General features: G+C 47.5%; 4 protein-coding genes across 4 annotated transcripts; all 4 read right to left on the bottom strand.

Moving 5' to 3' along the window:
* Positions 1-1174: 1174 nt before the first annotated feature.
* LOC104515346 (olfactory receptor 8U9-like) lies at positions 1175-2104 on the bottom strand. Its single transcript, XM_010159283.1, has one exon. The coding sequence runs from the start codon at positions 2102-2104 to the stop codon at positions 1175-1177; it is 930 nt and encodes a 309-aa protein (XP_010157585.1).
* Positions 2105-7785: 5681 nt separating this feature from the next.
* Positions 7786-8730, bottom strand: LOC104515345 (olfactory receptor 1019-like). The gene has a single exon (XM_010159282.1). The coding sequence runs from the start codon at positions 8728-8730 to the stop codon at positions 7786-7788; it is 945 nt and encodes a 314-aa protein (XP_010157584.1).
* Positions 8731-12626: 3896 nt separating this feature from the next.
* Positions 12627-14156, bottom strand: LOC104515347 (olfactory receptor 1019-like). Its single transcript, XM_010159284.1, is given in 2 exon segments — positions 12627-13338; positions 13846-14156. Coding segments are annotated over 2 exon segments (1023 nt in total).
* A 4827-nt stretch (positions 14157-18983) lies between these two features.
* LOC104515344 (olfactory receptor 1440-like) lies at positions 18984-19910 on the bottom strand. The gene has a single exon (XM_010159281.1). The coding sequence runs from the start codon at positions 19908-19910 to the stop codon at positions 18984-18986; it is 927 nt and encodes a 308-aa protein (XP_010157583.1).
* Positions 19911-22286: the final 2376 nt, after the last annotated feature.

Below are 22286 nucleotides of genomic sequence, written 5' to 3'. Positions count from 1 at the left end.
AAATAAAATAAAATAAAAACTTGTCTTACAAGTGGAGTGGCTCACGAAGGCTCAGACGGACTTCATGGGTTCATCTCACAAACCTAGACATCCATAAAACACATACACGCACACAGATCTCCATTGCTGGGAGACAAACACACATTTTGGGGTGTGATCCGCCTGATTTGCCCTAGAGATTGGTCTTGAAACAAAGTGAATTACGTACAGAGGTGCCTGTTTCTTGGGGGTGAGAGGAAGTATCAACTGGGTGGAAAATTTACTTCAGCAAGAACACTGTTTATCCCAACTTTAAAGTTGGCTACCTGTATTTTTTACATGACATTATTTGTTTCTCAGTACTATGGCAGAGGGACCTTCAGGACATCAATATCAATCTCCTTCCCATAAATTCTCAGTCAATCATGCAGAAAGTCTATTTCTTAATCAGCTTTAAAGGGCTGAAAAATACAGCATCAGTGGTTCAATAAATGTTGAAAGAGTTGTTATTGACACACCATGTGATTAAGTTATTTACATTTGCACATGATCTGAGACGCAGCTTTAGGAACAGAAAAGACAAAGCTCAAAGCCCTGAGGTTTCCCGCACTCCCCGCAACTTCTGAAAGGACCAAACACCTTGAACTCAACCTGCAATTTCACTTGCAGGAACCAAGTTTTTGGTGAAAAAGACTTATTGGAGTGCCAAGCCACAAGACTCAGCTTGAGAAACTTGTGAAGAGTTGTATGATGGAATTATTAACTGAAGTCCTGTAGTCCTTCAGGTCTACCCCACTTTCACCCAGCCGTTCAGGCACTGGGTTTCAGAGACACTCCATGGGAAAAGGGTTCCTAACTCATCTTCTGGGTTCTCCTCTGAACCTTAGCAGTCTGGGAAACTCATGCCCAGGGAGGTCCCAGCTTTGCAGTCGTTGAACAGAGAAATGAGATGAACAGGATGAATCAAGCTGTGTGGAGGGGCTGCTCATTGACCACTGATGGTGCATGAGGTTGAGCCTCATCTCATCCACCTTCAGCCGTGCAGAAGTTACACCTGTGTCAGTCAACTGATCTCTCCTTATCATTCAGGGAGATAAATTATAAAGAAATACCCTCAATACAACTTCATATAATTTTGAGTCCCACTCAATAACAGCAATAAGGAAATACTCTCCTGGTCACCAGCTTCCTCCACTCACCACCTTCTCCCAACCGTTCTTCTCAGAGCAGCCTTCACCTCCCTGTTCCTCAGGCTGTAGACCAAGGGGTTCAACGTGGGGGTCATGAAGGTGTAAAACAGCGTGGCCGTTTTGTTCTCATCCAAGGCGAAGGTGGAGCTGGGGCGCAGGTACATGAACAAGATTGCCCCATAAAACATGGTGACGATGATCAGGTGGGAGGCGCAGGTGGAGAAGGCTTTTCTCCTGCCCTCCAGAGAGCGGATCCTCAGGATAGCGGGGAGGATATATAGATAGGAGACAAAGATGATGGTCATGGTGCTGAAACAATTTAGGCTGATGAGAGCAAGGATGACCCCCTCGTAGGTGTGGGTGTCGGAGCAGGAGATAGCTAAGAGCGGGGCAATGTCGCAGAAGTAGTGGTTGATAACGTTGGAGTGGCAGAAGGAGAAAGTAAAGATGAAAGTGGTGTGTGTCACCGCGTGCAAGACACCAATGGCGTAGGAACCAGCAACGAGTCTTTGGCACATCCATCCACACATGATGGTGGGGTACAGGAGGGGTTTGCAGATGGCCATGTACCTGTCATAGGCCATGATGGCCAGCAAGAGGCACTCAGTGACCCCAAAAACAACAAAGCAGCAGAGCTGGGCTGCGCATCCCGAGAAGCCGATTGTTTTCTCCTCCATCAGGATCTGCACCAGCATTTTGGGGAGGATGATGGAGGAATAGCAGATGTCAACAAAAGCCAAGTGGCCGAGGAAATAGTACATGGGGGTGTGAAGGTGAAGGTCGGTCCTGATTAACACAATTATCCCGAAGTTCCCCAAGAGAGTCACCATGTACATGGCCAGGAAAGCCAAGAAAAGGGGGACCTGGAGATCTGGGCGGGCAGTCAACCCCAAGAGAATGAACTCGTGCACGTCAGTGTGATTGACAGGTGTCATTCTCTGTAACACATTCAACCTGTGGGAGAGAGGTAAAGTGGCAGACAATGATTTGGGCAGCTCAGCAGGACCCCAATTTCCCCCTGTTTGCACCTTCTTGGGGACATTTAACACAGGAGGAAAGTCAATACACTGGGCATTTCTTAGTAATTACCTTTTTTATTTTTGATTTATTTAATGTATTTTGGTTTTCCCTTACTAAATGACAGGTACATTCTGAAAATAATTGGGTTTTTTTAAAAATAAACCAACATGGAACAATTCAACTTGCAGAAATACTTGTCCTGTTGACTTCCATTTCCCTTTGCAAAACAAAGCAGAGAAAAGGCGTGGGCATTTTTATTTTAAAGCTGACGTAAACACATAGTTTTCAGTGTACACAGTCTTGACAGCCCTGTAGGAAAGGAAATTTGCGGTGGCACGGTGGCGACGGGGAAACTAACTTGGATGTAGAGCCACATAAGCAAGGGCCATCCCTTGCCATGGCACCTAGGCAAAGACTGGACACCTACACGTCTCCTTGTGTGTCACCTAAACTTTAAAGCAGGAGGGTCCTCCCCCCATGTAGGATTCTTCCTGCTGCTCTCAGGCTTGTTGCTATAAATATCTTATACCTCTGGCCCTTTCTTTCTTCTATCTCACTACCCTCAAGTCCGTAAGACAAAAAGAAAGGGCTACTTACTTTTGCCCCATGATGTCCTTTCATGTCCCACCGCTTCAGCGTAGGTTCAGGGCTGCTGACTGGCCAGAAGAGAAGATGCCCTCGCTTTGGACATGACCTCTCCAGCAAGACTCAGATCTTCAGTGAGGGTCCACGCAGCTCCTTCAACAACTGGGATGAGTCTCACTGCTCCTCCAGACAATGACCGAGGCCAGAATTCATCTTCAAACAAATGTAGAGACCCCTTTTTAGTGCTCTTTCCTTAAAAGCTGCACTGGGGATGATTTGTTGCTGCACCTTCCAGAGGGCAGACAAGCCCCCTCTGTAGTTTTTAGCGTTCAGGTGGTATTTATACTCATTTCTGTGGCCTTGGAGCTATTCCAGTCCTTGGAGAACAGAAGCTTGACAACAAGCAAAATCCACCCGGAATATAAACTTCTTTGTCTCCAGGCTCACTAATGAATCCCAGGAACAATTTCCTTTGAACACCTGGATTTAAGAAGATGTCTTCCTCCCTGCCATGCTGAGGAGAGGGAGTGGACGGGAAGTGAATGTCTACATGATTCACCAAAACCAAGTCCCAGCTTTTTTCCGCAGTCACCCCTGCTTCTTATCTAACTTTCTCAAGTGCCTTTCCCAGTGCCCCTTAAACTGGATTATGGGCAACACAAAGGTATTTCTTGCAACCATTTCTGCTGTCTTGATCACCCCTTGTTGGCACCCACCTGCTCCAAAATCCACCCCAAATGTTGATCTTTGCCTCTGCTGTCTTCAGAAAGACTGTAATTGTCCCCCCACTAAGATTTTTCATGTTTTGGGGTTTTTTTCACTTTTGCTGTGAGCAGTGATGAGAAGAGCCAAGGCCATGACAACCACCCAAACTCAAGTCAATACCAGAACTGCAGCATCACCTAAATAAAATCATTTCCACTGAGACACGTCTGTGGGGACCAAGTGCCGTGACACATATTATCCGCAGTACTGTGGTCTTGATGTGTGGATCCACAAAACACTTTCCCGTCTGCTTTCTCCAAGAGATCTCAGTTTACAGAGCTGGAGGTCTCTCTGTGTTGCTTGGAGTGGCTTGCTGCTTTCAGATCCTTCAGCAGTTGCATTTCAGAGACCACTGACTCCTGCCATTGTTAGCGGGAATGTGTCTGTCCACACGCATGTTTGTTTTGGCATTGAGAATTCAGAGGTGTTATAAACCCCCTCAGACAAACCCTGCACATACCCAGGCTGCCTGGGGATAATCTCTTCCCATCACTTCACAACTGCTGCCAACAACCCCATGGCTAAGAGGGATGCCTTCACCTGTTAAAACATACCAATATGTAAAGAAAGGCACCAACTATTTTCAAAATATTGATAACTTTTCTCATAAGTAGGTCCCCTATTAACTTCTGTACCAGAATTTCTCTGGGACCAGGATCAAAACCCTTGGCAGTCTGTGTACAGCCACTGCAGCCGTTGCATCCCTCTGGGATACAGGCAGCACTTGGGATCAGTTGAACATGACCAACTGGCAATTTCCCTCTCTGAAGTCGCTCTGCTGTTATCTGGGAGTGAACTCACCAAAAACCTACCTGATCCCCTATTCACAGCTCACCTAAATGTCACTGGCTGCCCAGATTTTCAGCAGAATTTGTGTCTAGGAAGACAAGAGCAGCATTTTCTGGCAGGTGTTTAAGGTAGTTTCAAAGTAGTTTCATCCATTGGATGCCCCATCCCTGGAATTGTTCAAGGCCAGGCTGGATGTGGCTTTGAGCAACCTGGTCTAGTGCAAGGTGTCCCTGCCCATGGCAGGGGGGTTGGAACTAGATGATCTTTAAGGTCCCTTCCAACCCTAACCATTCTATGATTCTATGAAAGATTAAAAAAAGCTTGAAATATTTAGAAGTCTGCCAGACTGAGTCTGTGGTGTTGTATCCTTATTCTGTTCCTTAAATCTTAGTCACTCAGGAAATATATAAAAACACAATCTGTGCTCAAGTGTCTAGCAATGACAAAAATCGCGGAAATATATAAAAACACAATCTGTGTCCAGCAATGACAAAAATCGTCTAATTAATTTTAATTTAAAGGAATGCAGAAAGCAAAACTTACTCCCCAAAAAGCTATTGAGACTCTGTGTGGCTTTTTCCCTAAGATACCTGGCAGGTTTTGGACTCCAGATGCAAAAATTTCTCCTAAGAATGAGGGAAGAGACACAGAAGAATCCATAAGCGGACTCTGTGCTTGGCAGGGGAAGATCTTTCATGTCTGGAAACCGCCTGGTCTCCACGGGTTAACAGGGGCGCGCAGCTCAATCCAAATATGCTCATAAGTTCTGCCTGAAGTTTAATTCCATTCCACCGAAATCTATACAATTTCAACACTGACTTGATGAGCACTGAATTGCTCAAAGGGAAAAATCAAACAGAAATAAATGACCAAGTGAGAAATGAATCACTCGGTGGCTTTAGCACGTGGTGCACGGTCCGGTGCTCATCATCCCGGCCAGTCCCCTGGATTGGTGTGGGGTTTCTCATTGCACATCCCAGCCTGCAGGACTCCGGAAAGAAAATTTTGATTATTGCACATCCCAGCCTGCAGGACTCTGGAAAGAAAATTTTAATTATTATTATTATTAAGTCTGTTGGGAGGAGGGATTAGGTGGTCCAAAGTAGATTCATCTCCTTCAAATTTAGGTAAATAAGAGTTGAGTGGTTAAGTCCCATTTGTGAACAAGAAATGTGTGTTTTTATTTTTCTTGGGTTTGTTCAGACCAAGAGTGCAGTTTAAAGCGTTTAAGTTTGAAGATCCCTCAGCTTCCTTCCCTCACTGTGTTTTCATTCGTGTTGCAGACTGGGGTCAAGCATGAACTGAGTTCCTTTTGGGTGAAAACAAACTGAAAACGGGCTTGAGAGGGACATCTAATGCAGTTTGACCTCCGGTAGGTGTTCAGGTCCCCAGAACAGAATAAACTTAACCCAGAGAAAAGTACCCTGGAATGTGGATGCCATCGACAGCAGGTCCATGGTACCACTCCATTCCATGCTCAGAGCTGCTCTTGTTGCACCACATCCGTCTTAACCATCTGCCCAAGGATGTGATAAAACAACCTCTTATTCCCACATATTCTAAAGGGGATCTGGCTGAGTGTCTCATAATTAGACAATGAATTTTTTTGGATGTTGAGAGCATGAGCCCGTTCCCATGCTTATTCTCCAGTTGAAATTCATAATGGTAAGAAAATCACATTTATGAAAACCAGTCAGACATGGAGGATGTAGGTAGTGTACTTCAACTTGTCTCGCAGTTTAAGAATCAAGAAGGACACACGCAGATCTATCCCAAGGCAATTAATGACAAGAAATTCAAGTTCTGAGCTATCCTTGAAGAGGTCCAAAGGTGCAACGAGCTTCCCCAGCTCCTTCTGCTAGGGGGTCAAAAGCAGGCAGGGACAAATCACCCCAATAGCGAGAACCAAGGGAAGCACGTTATCTGCACACGTCATGAAGACAAGGATGTGTCCTTCTTTAATGAGAGTGTATGGCCAAACTTGTACCAGCATGACCCACAGAGACCCCTCCAGCAAGCCCGAGCTCCAGGCTCTCCCCATGCAGGTAGTTGTGGCTATTTCCATCACAAGTGATGCTGCTTCCCTTCCCAAAGCAAGGTGTGGTCCTTGGGGACCAACCACCCTTCCAGGAGTCATCAGCTTAACGAGACCTTCTGGGGCTTATCAAGAAAGTTTCCTAATTGCCATGAAAGCTTCTCAGCAGGCTTGTAGTCAACTTACCTCATTCTTCTTAACAAGCCGTAAGAGAATAATTAGCAGGGGGCTAACAAGAAAGAAACTTTTTTCCTTGTTAAGGACAAAGTGCGTTTCTACAGCTGCCTTGCCTGTCAGAGCTAGTCCAGGCCCCGAATCCAATGAGCTGGAGGGTCAGTGTGTTGGCATGTGGCTGTTTTAAGGACAATTGTATGTGCCTGGATGGATGGAGAGCAATGCTCCTCAAGGTTCCTCTGATTAAAGTCCCAGTCCCTCATCCCCGCGGTTAAATTCCCACCTGCAGGCTGAGCTCCTTCTTCCTTGGTGGGATGATGGAGTGACCCTGCAGCACCCTGAGCTCCTTGGTGAGGAGGTTGGGAGCACTTGTTGGTGTGGGAGCTTCTTCCACTGCAGTCTTGGGTCTGCTCAGGGTCACTTTTATATGTTTCCACCCCCTATTTGTCCCTGGTCAGCCCTCTTTTCACTCCTATTGGTCTGTGGGCTTAGCTACGCTACAGTTGCTAAAGTCTGTTAGTAGTTCCTCTGTACCTCATTTATTTTAGAGGGGAAATCACACAGTGGCTCAAAACCAAGCAAAAGTTAATAATAATATGACAAGAGTAAGCCCAAAATGCCAGGATAGGGAGCAGGTACCTGACTAGTGCATGATTTTACCCCCACTCATAAGACATGCCAAAATGACAGCGCTCTCTGGTCCTTGAGCACCGTGTAGGCTCTGCAGGAGTTTCTCAAATAAATGTGAAAATACAGCTACCATTGAGCCAAAATAAGTTCAAGAAAAGGCCTGACAAGCCTTGTTGCAGTGAGTTGTTGTTATGAAGACCATCGTCTGTCACTAGGACTGGAAATACTAAATTACCTGAGCCGTGTGCTCACCAGAAATGTGCCCATCGTTCGATATGAACAGAGCTCTGATCCTCATTGTCGCGGTGTCATTGGTCGTCAATGTTCAAGACAACAGTGGTAACGCATTCTCAAACTACAGGGGTTCAGAAGGGTATAAATTGCTGAAATTAAATAATATCAGCCTGTAAACACAAATAAAAGTAGCTAAGACATCCCTGAGACAGGTGAGGAGGAGTTAATGACCCAGTACTTAGGACAAGGCAGAGGTTTCCCAACACATTTGTCCCCTGTAGCTCACAGGAGAGCACTGCTTCTTTTATTCTGTAGTAGTACAGAAACAGAGGGTATAAACGTTTCTGAGAAGACCTCTCAGTTCCTCTGATGCACGAGGGAAAGCTATTTTTCAGACAAACATTTCCTCTCCATCACCCTCCCCAGCGCAGCTTTGACCTCCTTGTTCCTCAGGCTGTAGATGAGGGGGTTCATCATGGGGGTCACGATGGTGTAGAACACAGAGGCCACTTTGTCGAGGTCCTGGGAGTGCCTGGAGCTGGGTCGCGAGTACATGGACGCAGCAGAGCCGTAGAAGAGGGTCACGGCGGTCAGGTGGGACGCACACGTGGAGAAGGCTTTGCGCTTGCCCGCGGCCGAGCGTATCCTCAGGATGTTGGCCAGGATGTAGGTGTAGGAGACGAGGATGGTCAGGTTGGTGACAAACAGGTTGAAGCCAACCACCACAAACATCATCATCTCATTGATGGCGGGGTCCGTGCAAGAGATGGCGTAAAGCGGGGGCCCCTCACAGTAGAAGTGGTTGATGACGTTGGGACCGCAGAAGGACAACCGAAGCGCAATCCCCGTGTGGATAGTGGCATTCACGATCCCAGCAAGGTACGAGCCGGCTACCAGCAGCGCACAAACTCTACCAGACATGGAGATGGTGTAGAGCAGCGGGCGGCAGATGGCCACGTAGCGGTCGTACGCCATCACAGCCAAGAGGTAGCACTCGGTGGTGGCAAAAACCGCATAGAAATAGAACTGCGCGAGGCACGCGGGGTAAGAAATGACCTTCCTTTCTGCTAGGAGATCCAAGAGCAGCCTGGGGGTGATTGAGGAGGAATAGCAGATGTCTAGGAAGGACAGGCTGCTCAGGAAGAAGTACATGGGGGTGTGAAGCTGCGCATCCTGCTTGATTAACACCAGCATCCCCACGTTCCCTAGCAAAGTGATCACGTAGGTCGCCAGGAAGACCACGAAGAGGACAGCCTGGACATCCCCCTGCTCGGAGAACCCTGAGAGAACAAATTCAGCATTGGGGGTGCGATTCCCTTCGGCCGTCATTGTAACCATTGCTGCAGGAAAGCAGAACTGCAGAGACAAGTGTTAAAGGTGCTTTTATTTTTATTAGGAAATACAAATAGCAGAGGCAGGAACAACACAGTCAGTGGCTGTCTCAAAACACGTTTTAAAGCAAGTAAACTTCATGAGGAAAATGTTTTCTAATGGTTTGATAAAGGCACTTTGTAAATAGAAAGGCTTATTCTACCTTCTGATGAAGTTTAGAAGTTTGTCTCTCATCAGATCCAGAGAGATAACCATCACAATTTATTCCAACATTAGAAATCTAAGTCTGCATGTAAAAGAACAAAAATATTTGTCTCAGAAAATAGAAAGTGAAAAAGCACTGATGGGAGAGAGAGGCATTTTTTAGATAATTTCCTTTAGGAGTTACAGGACAGATTAAAATAAAACTCAAATTGGCTTATTCTACCTTCTGATGAAGTTTAGAAGTTTGTCTCTCATCAGATCCAGAGAGATAACCACGGCAATTTATTCCAACATCAGAAATCTGAGTCTGCATGTAAAAGAATAAAAATATTTGTCTCAGAAAATACAGTGAAAAGGCACTGATGGGAGAGACAGACATTTTTTAGAGAATTTCCTTTAGGAGTTACCGGACAGATTAAAATAAGACTCAAATTTCTTCCCTTCCTTCCTCTGGAACTCTGAAATTAAGCTTGAAACAGGACATTTAGTGCAAGTATTAACCCCCTTTAAATACGGTGACATCCATGTCATTCTTGTGATGCCACTACGCTGAGAAAGACAGTGGAAAGAGTTTATAAAGGTCAGTACCAGTGGAAACCCCAACAACGCTACAGAGCTGCTATGAACTGGGGGGAGTAGGATACTGATAACACCTTAAGAAAAAAATAAAGAGATAAAATTAAGCTCATCTCAAAACAGAAGTTAGGAATAGCCACAGGAATTGCTCACTGAGAGTTTTTCAGCTATTAAACCAGATTTGATTGTAGCATTGGAAACAACCCTTCTGCCTGAGGAAAGTTCAACGCACGCGCCCTGCCTTGACTTATACCTGCGGCTCCCTTAAATCCGGATTTAGTCAAGCAAATGTTTATACTTCATTCCAGCACTAGGTCAGTTGCAGAAACTTTCACACCCCTCTGGAATAACCCGGGTAACACTTCAATGCTGTGATTGTCCCAGCAGAACGAATAGCAGACCACACACCGCCAGCCCTCCTCTCTGCTCCACGTGGAAGGTCTGAGACAAACCGGAACTCGAGGACCTCAAGGTGTTTTCACCAGCGTCATAACGTGCCTCATGCCAATGATGCTTTGTTAGACTTGATGATTTTAAAGGTCTTTTCTAACCTAAAAGGTTTGTAGGGACGGTTCATCAGCTTGTCCAAGCTGCTGCCTTCTCCAACCCCTGGACAATAATTATGAGTCCCAGTAAACTGGACCCAAATAATCAGCTGCGACTGAGGAGCTGCTGGCCTCTGGCCGTGCCTGTGTATCTCGGTTGGCTTTACTCATAATCTCAGCTAGCGCCTGCCTTAAATCTGTAAAGCAACTTATAAACACCTGGGATTTGCATGAGATACCCTTGAGCTTGGATTTTGCATGAAAACAGGCTCTTGCCTTAAGTTGTCTCCTTGCAACAGCTCAACCTTTTGTAGCATTATTTAGGCTAAAACTCACCTCTTTACCTCAAGACCCTTTTTGGTTTATCAGAGGCTTGTTATCTCCTAGCCCAAAATTTGACCTGAGCAATAAGCCCAGCTGCTCCCAGTACTGGTGTTAAAAGCAAGAACGATTTACCCGTCACGAAGGGTGTCAGTACTTGGCCAAGAAAAGCCGGTGTTTGTAGGATTCTTTCATTAAAAGACCAAGGGCTTTGCCGCTGCCCTCCCGTGTGTGTCATGTGGGACATTTCTCTTGGGAATGGATGGCTTTGGAAACAGCTCCTTAAGGAGGAGGCATGGAGTGATAAATAAACACAATTAGTTTCAACAAGTTAAATATAAATTGAGTATTTTTCCCACTTCTTTATGTACTCAAAGAATTTTATATATATGTATTTATCATTTATCTCTTGGAATCTATAACTTATCTCTTGGAATCAGAGAATGAAAAAGAACTGGTGTAAGAAAGAGGTTCGAGGATTAGGAGAAAGCTCAGGATTTGGAGAAGTATTGCAAATGCTCTTGGGGAGGGAGGGAAAACTATTCAAGAACTCTGCTGCTGCAGCTTATTTTAACATTACCTGGGACATCCTGTTGTTTAAAAACACAGAGCTGGATCCAGGCTTCTGTGAGAGTCACAGCCAGGTTTACGGAGAGAAGTTTCTCTTTTGTTGCTCTTAAAGAACAAAACACTACTAGTACCTGTCATCAGATCTAGGGAATGATTTCCTGTCCATCCACGGAAGATACAAGCCTTTCTTCAGGAAGTTAACAGCTGGTATTAACAAACTTTATGTCAAAGGAAAAGCATAGCTCTGACACTGTCTTCATCCAATTTGCTTCTCTGTTCTTCCCAGAAAGTGTTTTGTGGATGCTGAGCATCCACGCTCGGCCGAATCACAAGCTACTGCTTAAGAGCTACTTTCACCTTCTCACTCTTGAGAGGGGTTTGGGAAGGACTCCCAGACACCAACAGGGTGAGCTGAAGCTTCCCCCTTCACACAATATATCGTTAAATTAATTAATTGATTAATTAGTTAATTATGTAAATAGAGTTGGTTTATGTTTAAATTAACTCTTCAGAGTATGCCCTGAGTGTGACTGCTCTGAGCAAGATGCACACTTGCCGTGTAGCCAGGTCAGCCCATCGTCCTTCACTGCCAAGTGGAGAAAAACATCCATTTTTTCCAGAAAAACTCATCTCGGCCTGGTATAAGTATTTAAAATAGATGAGATGAATCAAAGCCCCCAGATGCATCCTTGTCTCCATGAGAGGAACCGGTGGTGACTCACTCAGATGTGAAAGCCTACAAATAGTTAGGATGATTCCTGGACCGAGGTGACTCAACCCCCAAAACCTGGAAGTAGAAATTATTAATAAGCTGCAGCTGGGCTGGAAAATAAACTTTGCCTGGATGGAGACACAGAAGTCGGAGAGGAGATGGTGGGAGGGTTTGGGGCAATGCTGAGAGTCTTGGAGTCATCAAACAGGTCATGCATGTTTGAGTACAAGATATGGCCAGAAGCACGGAGGTTTTCTGTGTTGTCAACACCACATGATGTCTTGGGAAAAGCCAAGACTGCCCAGGCAACGTCCTCCAAGGCTGTTCCTGACCGAGTTGTGCGACTGATTGTCACGGGATAAAACTCCGCCTTGCTCCCAGGCAAAGGAGCACTGCAGCGTGGTGGCTCCAGGCTGGTAGATGTCCGTGGGGACCAAGATCCCCAGCACGGGTGGTCTGTGTGCAACATACATGAAGTGTGGGGTGTGCTGTCCCCCATAAAGACCCTCCTCGGACAAATCAGAGAAAATAAGAAATCGGGTTTATTGTACTAAAGCAAAACCTTAGGCAACTACTTGGAAAATCAGAAAACAAAGTTATGAGACATTGTCCCTCCCCAACGTGCAGTTTTTATTTAGCTTGTCCCCTTCTGCTCTGAGCCACCTCTTTCAGGACACGGAATTTAATATTGTTGCTTTAAAGCCTCTTTGGTAAAAGGTGTGAACTGTACAGGCTGAAGCACTGCTTATAAATTTATTTACTCCACAAGTTTCCCTGACAATGTAGGTGTTTCTGGGATTGTCTGCCTTTCCTGCATTCTTTCAGACACTGTAATTACAGGTAGCTTATTTTTCAAGGGACCCCGACACGGAATTAATTCATAATTCAAGCTCCTCAGCGTTCAGCACGGGGTAGAGCACGTACATCTCACCAGCCGTGCAGAAATGCACAGTGCCCTTCTTCTGTCAGGTGTCAGCCTCATTTCCTCTGCCGGCTCCACCGCGGTGGGTGACAGCTGCTTCGGTTTGGTGCGAGAGGGAATACACGCAGGAGAGGAGCTTGTTTGCAGCTCTTCTGAGGGCGCTCCTCACCTCCCTGTTCCTCAGGCTGTAGATGAAAGGGTTGAGTATGGGGGTCACCACGGTGTAGAAGACGGAGGCTATTTTCCCTTGACCTTCTGTGTGCCTGGAAAAGGGATGGAAATACAAGAAAGCCGCATCGCCGTAGAAGAGGGCAACGGCCAACACCAAGAGGTGTGAGGTGCAGGTGGAGAAGGCTTTGTGCCTGCCCTCCGCGGAGCGGATGCTCCAGGTGGTGAACAGGATGCAGGCGTAGGAGAGGATGATGGCCAAGACCGAGGTCGTTATGACGAAGCCAACACACAGGGTCAACACCATCCCGTTGAGCCAGGTGTCGGAGCAGGAGAGAAGCAGGAGCGGTGGGGCTTCACAGTAGAAATGGTTGACGAGGTTTGGGCCACAGAAGGAGAGTCAGAGGAGAGCGCTGGTGTTCACAAGGGCGTTCAGGATCCCGGCAGGGTAGGAGCCCACCACCAACTGGAGACGGACCCCTTGGGACACGGCAGCCAAGTAGTGCAGAGGCTCCTGGATGGCGACGTAGCGATCGTATGCCATGACGGCCAGAAGGATGGCTTCCGTGGTGCCAAATACTGCAAAGAATCATAGAATCATAGAATGGTTTGGGTTGGAAGGGACCTTAAAGATCATCTAGTTCCAACCCCCTGCCATGGGCAGGGAACCCTTCCACTAGACCAGGTTGCTCCAAGCCTCATCCAGCCTGGCCTTGAAGACATCCAGGGATGGGGCATCCACAGCTTCTCTGGGCAACCTGTTCCAGTGCCTCCCCACCCTCTCTGTGAAGAATTTCTTCCTGATATCTAATCTAAACCTCCCTGATTTCAATTTCTACTCGTTACCCCTTGTCCTGTCACTACAGGCTCTTGTAAAAAGTCCTCTCCCAGCACCCTAGTAGCCCCTTCAGATACTGGAAAGCTGCAATGAGGTCTCCTCGGAGCCTCCTCTTCTCCAGGCTGAACAAGCCCAGTTCTCGCAGCCTTTCATCACAGGAGAGGTGCTCCAGCCCTCTGATCATCTTCGTGGCCTCCTCTGGACTCGCTCCAAGTGGTCAATATCCTTCTGATATTGAGGGCTCCACAGCTGGACGCAGTCCAGCTGGAAGAAAAACTGTGTCATGCAACCATTGAAAGAAATGACATTTCTCCGCACAAGGAGACCCCACAGGACCTTCGGCATGACGGATGAAGAATAGCAGATGTCCAGGAAAGAGGGGTGGCTGAGGAAGAAGTACATGGGCACGTGAAGCTGAGAGTTTGTCCTGATGAGGACGATCATCCCCAGGTTCCCCACCAGCGTGGTGATGTAGAGGAGTAAAAATGTCACAAAAAGCAGTTCCTGCAGGTCAGGGAAGCCCAAGAGGACAAATTCGGTCACACTCGAGTGGTTTCCCCCAGCCATTCTCCTGGTGCCAGCACAGAGGAGACAAAGAAACATAGGGAAGAGGTGAAATTATTTCTCCCAGCTTGCAGGAATATGTAGTGCCTGCGGCTAGCGCAGGAATTGGGTTTTCCTGGATGAATACACCCATTTATTTGGAGAGAAAATGCCATAGCTATCCTCAGTGGGCAGGTTGAGAAACCAAAATAATACACTGAAAAATAGTATATTGACAAAATTATAGCCAATAGACCACAATATGGGGGGGAAAAGTCGTAAAGCTTAAATCTTAAAGCTCTGGGTGGCACATTATGGGAAGAATTGGTCTTGCAACTGGGGTCTTCACATGAACATCCAAATTCTTTCCAATATGTCGGAAAGCTGGGGAGGATTTCTTTCCCTTTGTTTCAGGGGGGAGGGGGTTCTTATCTAAGGACAAGTAAATACAATAATATTGTGCCTTAATTTGCCACATTAATTAGTGTTGGATTAAATAGATAACAGCCCACGTTGGAGTGATTTTCTGACTCTGTAGTGATATCTTTGGGTCAATTTAAATGAGACTAGCATACCTGATTGCAATTTCACGACTGTGTAGCTTCCAGGGAAAAACACCCTCTTCTAATCTGAATTATACTTGCACACCCTCTTCCTTGCATCTCTTTGCTCTGCTACTATCAGGAATTTTTATCCAAAATTTGAGTTAGGAATTAAGATTCAGGTATGGTTTGGGGATTTTTTTCTCCTTCAGGAAGGACCCTAATAAATTCAATATTCCTTTACGGAAGGGTATCTGCTTCTGCAGGGGGTGGTCACTGAGGGGGCTAAGGAAGCCCTTCCCTATGCAGAAAAAAATTCTCTCAAAACCTCTCAAAATTTCACCCACCTTCTGGCTAATGGTATCTCAAGTCATTCTCAGGAAGAAACTCACTGGTTCTTGAGCTGAAGTTAAAACACAAGCTCCATCCATCTTTCCGAAACCAGGAAACCCTATGGCAGCCTCCAACGTGGCTGGAAGATTTAAGTTTTATCCCCCACCCACAGGACAAATCACCAAAGAGTCTCTGGGGCACCTGGAAACAGAGTGAGCCTTCCCCAAAGAGCCAGGGATAAACAGGGAGATTTCTCTCCGAGGTTTTAGAGTTGGGATCCCCAAGGCACATCAGAACCGACGCCTGCAGAGCCTGAGCGACTCAACTTGTGCACACAACGTTATAATGAGGAGTGAAACACAAGGTCAGGAGGTTTTGTGTTGAAGACTCGAATTTGAAAGATTTTTTTCTTCTCCAGGAACATGGGAGAAAAAAACCCAGTAACTCTTAAGTAATGGATTCATTTAGGGAAATAATTGTTTTGTATCCGCAATGATCAGTTAGATAACTTTTCCTCTATACTACGTATTCCCATAGAGCAGATGTGGATAGATTAAAGAAAACTTGGGTTGAAATGCAGATATCAATTTGCCATTGTGTTGTCCTTCTCTTTTTTGGGAGATAACTTGTCATTTCCCACCTACAGTCGAACACGGTTTTGCACTGTTGCTTCCCAAGAGGCCGAGTCTCAGAGCAGGTCCTAGAAGCAGCATTCGCAGGGATGCAGCTCTCCGAAAGCCTGTCTCTGAGGGTGGGGGGCATCACCCATGCACGTGTCGGCACAGTGAACTCTCAGGTAATTCCCTTCTAGATATTTGCAATTAGGTGCTTGAATTTCAATCAGTACTGGGTTTTTCTTCTTTTTTTTTTTTGCTTTTTCCAAGTGATACCCATCTGCTGGTCACACACCCTGATGTTCAGTATCACTATAATTTTACCTGGTATATTTTTCTTCCCCTGTTCTCATTCATGTTGGTATTTTTTTTAAAAAAAAACACCACTGCTCATGTTATCCACTAGCAATGACATTAAATATGTGTACTGCCTGTTTGAGAAGTGAGTATTGCTACTCCTTCCCTCCTCACTTCCCTCTTTCCATCAGCCTTGCCGTCTGTTTTCTAGCACCAGGAAGATGACGGTTTCTTCAGGATGATTCCTCTTCTCCCATCGCCCTTCTCTAAGCAGCTTTTACTTCCCCATTCCTCAGGCTGTAGGTCAGAGGGTCATTGCAGAAAGTCCCTTGACCGGCTGCCAATGCTCTTCCCGGACTGCTGGCGAGCATTTTGCTGCAAGGACATAGTGATGGCTCATCTTCAACTCAGCGGCCACCCCAACATCCACATCCTTCTCTGCCGGGCTGCTCTCCAGTCTGTCCTGGTACCCGTGGCAATTCCTCCCCGTAGCCAGGACTCAGCGTTTTCCCTTTTTGAATTTTGTGTGATTCCCATCTACCCGTTTTGGACCAAAAAACCTCAACTCTCTTGGAAAAAAACATCTTTCGCATCATGTGCTTCAAAATTAAAGTATCCTCAGGCCAGATGTCTGGTGCTCATGAAAGCAGGAAAAGAAACCGACAGCGTGACTTGTTCCTCAGATGTCTGTAGCCGAAGGACACATCTCCTTACATGTAAATACACCGTGTCACCTCGACGTCTGATGTTCCTAAACAAGGGGGGGCAGCTCCTACCCCACAACAGCCGTACTCACTCAGCTCTCTGTCTAAAACAGACTTAACGAGAATTAAGACAGTTCCACCCAAAAGCGAAGCCAGTTCGGAGGAGAGGGACACCGAAGCGATCGCCGGCCACCGTCACGACCCACCGGGAAGGTGGATGCTCCTTCCCCTTCCCAGAACCAGGCGCGGTGTGGCCCGATGCTAACCCCGCGGGAGTCGGCGACGGCCGTTAGACCCGGCTAACCGCCGGTTTCCCCAAAACGCAGCGAGCGCTGCTTGCACAATGAGCAAAAAGCTTTCGGTTTCGGGAGCAGCAGCTCCAGCCTGAAGCCACAACGAGCAGAGCAGAAGTGCTGTAGCCAGATTGGTGTTTTTAAGGCGCTAAGAGCTTCTGTTCCCCATTAAACGCCGCGTGATGGTGAAGGCGAGAGCAGCTGGACGCAAAGTCATTGAAAATTGTGCTTTACATGTTGCCAAATAATGGCCATAGGCCACTGCAGCAAGAAGAGATGCTCTGGGACTGGAAATAAAACATTAAAAATAACCTTGACTCTTTTATTTAAAGAAAAAAGTGACAATCTTCCCTGCACCTAAACGAAACAGCACCCTGAAGGTGACAGTCGCAGAGGAGCAGAGGTGTGGGAGAACAGCAGGAGTGAGAGGTCCCAGTTCCGTAGGTCCAGATGAAAACATCTGGGGACATGCGAGATGATGGAGGGAGGGGAACCTGGCTCGCTATGGCTGTGTCCAGGCTCTCATCGTCCTGAAACATGTAGTTGGCATGCAACATGAAATAACTATGCCTAAGTGCCATTTTGTAACCCATTTTGGGGACAGAGAAAGGATACATGAAGGCACGAAGACCATCTTATTCCTGTTGACTTGATGCCCCCAGCAAGTCCTCCACGAGCTTCATGTTGCGGCTGAGGGTAAATCTGAGACTTTCTATTGCGAATTTGCCATGTGGGAAATCCCAGTTGGAAACAAAGGGAGGAAAAAAGACACTCTAAAGGTGGTCAAACACCAAAACAGGGGCCAGGGAAGCCCCTCCCGGGCAGGGCAGCCCAGCTGATAAGGGAGGATTGGGAGCGCTAACAGCCTGGGAGGACGTTTGCCCCAGGCTGACAGTGCCAGCCGGGACGATGACCGTTGGCTGGCTTAAATAATAACCAGGGAATCATCAGGAAGCTTTGGGAACAAAGGATTCGTCTGATTGACCCTGGGTGCCTGTTAGTTGTGTGTCGTTAATAAATCAGTAAACCCCTTTGATCCGGACTTGATTTAATCCAACTAATCATCAGGAAGCTTTGGGAACAAAGGATTCGTCTGATTGACCCTGGGTGCCTGTTAGTTGTGTGTCGTTAATAAATCAGTAAACCCCTTTGATCCGGACTTGATTTAATCCAACTGAGCAGCTTCTCCCTCCAACCCAAATGACTGGGATAGCGCTGGGGCTGAGCCAGATTTCACCACGGTCCTGCCAGAGGCTGCAGCCTGTACAGCCTCAGGTAATACAGAAATTGGGGGATTTTTGCTTTTTCACGGTTTGTGCGACCACCCAGCAGCTCCCTCCGCGGGAAGGCGACAGGGGAGACCTCAGGGCAGGCGACGACATCACTCCAGGTTGTCATGGGCTGCAAAAGATCAGGTCTGAAGGAGGAGGCTGCTGGGTAACACCACAGCTCCTGTGACCCGTTCTGCTCAGGGCAGCATGGAGACCGTGGCTTTTCTTGCTGTCAACAGAAAGCAAAGGCGCAGATCGTTGGATGGGGGGTCCTTGATAGTATCTGCCCCTGGGGGAGATTCATCCCTACCACCCCTTAAAACGCTTTCCAAGTACCTTCATTCACAACACAGGTCACCCGACTACTGTATTTAACTTAAATCTTTAGCTGTCTAAAATCAAATGAGGTATATGAAACCTCATTAAACAATTAACAGCGTGAGTATGAAAAAGAAAAACATATTTCCTGCCTCGAATGCCAGCTATTTGCTGTCAGCTCTGGTTTTTTGCTAAAGGCGTTGGAGTCCTAAGGACAGTTCTTATGGCCCTCAATGACCTTACAACCCTGTCTTGAAATGGAATTTGATTTGGTGGGATAGTGGAATTCACTCCTTGTTTATTCCAGTTTGCTAAGCAAAAGGGAGAGCAACACTCTTCACGAAATCAAACTGAATTATCATGTAAGTCAAAGTGCAGATGACCCCAAAAACATTGTTGATCTGAGACATTTAACAAAAAAGCTGAGCACACCACTCACAGCTCCATTCTATCTGGCCATAAATTGACAACATTCAAGGTCATTTTATTTGTGTGAGTCTCTTCAAAGCCTCCTTCACCTCCTTATTCCTCAGGCTGTAGATCAAGGGGTTCAGCATGGGGGTTACCAAGGTGTAGAGCACTGCAACCCATTTATCTCCTCCCCTTGAGCTGTCTGAGCTGGGCTTTAAGTACATAAAAAATGATGTCCCGTAGAAGATGCTCACAGTGGTGAGGTGGGAGGCGCAGGTGGAGAAGGCTTTGTGCTTGCCCTTGGCTGAGCTGATGCTCAGGATGGTAGAGATGATGGGAACGTAGGAGACCAGGACAATGAGGCTGCTGGACACGCCAAACAAAAACGCTGAAGTCCTCAGGATAATGTGGCTGAGGGTGGTGTCGGAGGTTGCGAGTGCTATCAGAGGGGAAATGTCGCAGAAGAACAGGTCGACGGTGCTGGAGCCACAGAAGGATAAATTGCACATGCTGATGGTCTGCCCCATGCCATTTGTCAGCCCCACGAGATATGACCCCGTCACCAGTTGGAAACAACATTTTGGGGACATGATGATGGGATATACCAGGGGATGGCAAATGGCCACGTAACGGTCATACGCCATCATAGCCAGCAGGCATCCTTCGGTCATCCCAAAAAGATCAAAGATGAACACCTGAGCCACGCACCCAGCATAAGCAATGCCCTTCCGCTCCGACATAAAGTCAACCAACATCTTGGGGGTGATGACAGTGGAAGAACAGAGGTCTACAAAAGCCAGGTTACCCAAAAAATAATACATGGGGGAGTGGAGCTGAGGGCTGCCCCTGATTAACACGATCATCCCGAGGTTCCCCAGGATGGTGAAAAGATAGACAAGCAGAAACATCAGGAAGAGGGTGACCTGAGTTGCCGGGTCCTGTGTGAACCCCGTTAAGCTGAACTCAGTCGCTTGGGTGCAATTGCTTCCCACCATCAGCTGGACGCCTGCTTTCTGGTGAACGCCTCGCCGGAGGTTCCGCCCGCAGCCGGCAGGTATCTCCCAGGTGGAAAAACCCTCTTTCCAGCAGGATCTGCTCAGAGACAATCTAAGGGAAGAGTTTAAGGCATAGATCAATTGGAAACCGCTTGCCAACAGTCATATCACAGTGTGGGTAAAACACAGGGGATGTTGCAAAAGCACGGCTTTGCTTGGGCTGTAAAATCCGGCGGCACGGCGTCGTGCTCGGGATGTTCAGCACCGAGCTCCGTGAAATGCCGTGGGCAGGTTACACGTCTGCGTAGCTTTACCTTGGTGCTGCATTTCATCCCCTTTGTTAGCATTCAGCCTGAGATCATCCAGCTCAACCTGAAACACAGAGAAAAACGGTGCTTTTGCAGTGCAGAGTTGATTTTTCACCCTCAAATTGGCATTTGACCACCTCCCACTTCCTCCCTCTCTGCTGGGACTTCTCCCTAGCTATGAAACCTTACAGAGCGGTTTATATCTGTTTCCCCTCCCTCCTGATACACCGGTTTAGTTAAAAAAACTTTTCTTAAGTCTTTAGCCTGTTCCTAGAGTCTTCAAGTAGAAACAGGCAACCCCCAAAGCTGAGCAATCTTTCCTTGAAAGTATTTGAAGGAAAAAAATGATCTTTTGGACCTGCCTCAGCTTCTCAGCAACAGCAATCTCCCAAAATGTTCTTTACAGGGATGAGGTTCTCATCCAGGAGCCCTGGGTGGTTAATGGGAAGAGGAAGCCTCCTGAGTGTGCTCTCCAAGAGGGCGATCTCCAAACTGCGGGAGACGGGTGGCCCCGCACGCGCTGTCCGTGCTCATGAGTCTGGTGCTGGAGCTCCAGCCTGGGCCGAAAGACGATGACCCCTACATCTCAGCACTACCTCTGCTTCCCCCCTTGCGCTCTCAGAGATGGATGCAAAACACGTGTACCTGGAGCTCTGCAGGGGAGGTTGAATATAAACCACCGCCAGCAAACCCCCTCGCTAGCTCACATAATCTGAGGACTGGGGGACCGAGGATCTCTTTGAGCCCCAGGAGAGTGACAAAGCCCAAAGCAGGTCGTTATCTTTACTCTGTGCTTCTTAGGTTGAAGAAAAAGTGTACCCAGAGGAGATAACCTCAGCTGGAGAGAACAACAGGTCTTTGGGGTCCCTTCAGCGCAAACCCCAGGACAACATCCCATTTTCACATCCACATTTTGAACACTTCAGAGACAGCAGCACCCCCACAAGCGCCCTGTTTGACATTATGAAGCCAGGGAGCTGAGAGGGACCTCACCGACGGGGCACAGTCCCACCACGGCTGGCAACAGGGTCCATCAGCAGCCCCAGGCACCACGGACAATGACCCACCTTTTCTACCCATCTTAAATTCCATGTTTGCAAACCACAGCTCACAAGTTTGGCTGCAAGGAGCCAATAGAACATCGCGGTGAGCTTGCTAAGGTCGAGAGTAACAGCATCCAGTGCTCCCCTTTGCATCCACACAGCCATCATCTCGTTGGTCAAGCATGACTTACCCTTGGTACATCCATGCTGGGCACTCACGGTCACCCTCCTGTCCTTCCTCTGCCTGGAGACAGCTTCCAGGGGAATTTACTTCTTGGTTCCGCTTAAGCCTGAGGAACTCACGGTCCTCATGCCCCTCGTCTTGGTGATGACACCGACCTTCTTCCACCCATCAGGCTGGAAATGCACCAACCAAAAGGGCAAACAAAACCTGAGGGTGAGGTGCCCGAAACTGGGAGGAAGGTGATGGGAAGGATCAGATAAGGAACATGAAGAAGAACTGAAAAGGGCAGCAAGTGGGGAAAAGGGCTCTTCTGAAGGGATGAAGGAAGGGGCAAGGGCTGGCCCTGGCTCCGAGGGCTCCTAAACCCAACAGGGGACATGATGAACCTCTTCCTACACCCTTTCCAGCGAAGGAGAGTGCCAAGGGCAGCAGAAACTACTGTGGGATGAGGCCAGGCAACGCATTTTGGAGTGGGAATTAGCTTATATGCAGAAAGACCTGACCCACATCCTTTGGGGAGCAACCTGAAACCTCCCAGGGCCAAACGCAAGAGGAAAATACACACCATACGGATTTGCACCGGCGTTTGGCCAGATCCAGACTCTGCCTCTGCTCTCAGCAAGGAGAAACCACAGCGTTTGGGGTTTAAAACCCTTCCAGGGCCGCACCCTTGGCCTTTCCTTTCCTCTCCAGCAGGATTATCAGCTGCAGAGCATGGTGTGATGCCGTGGATGCGCCTTGGCTGGGCTGATCCTGCCTGGGGCTGAGCCCCCTCCATCCTCCCTGCTGTCAGCGCCGCCTCGCACCTCCTCATCTCCCCGCTCGATACCGGCCCTGCGGC

Source organism: Eurypyga helias, unplaced genomic scaffold (genome assembly GCF_000690775.1).
Source record: "Eurypyga helias isolate BGI_N326 unplaced genomic scaffold, ASM69077v1 scaffold14249, whole genome shotgun sequence".
Classification (NCBI taxonomy): domain Eukaryota; kingdom Metazoa; phylum Chordata; class Aves; order Eurypygiformes; family Eurypygidae; genus Eurypyga; species Eurypyga helias.
The sequence above is the reverse complement of the archived record's forward strand: the minus strand, read 5'-3'. Positions and strand labels throughout refer to the sequence as shown.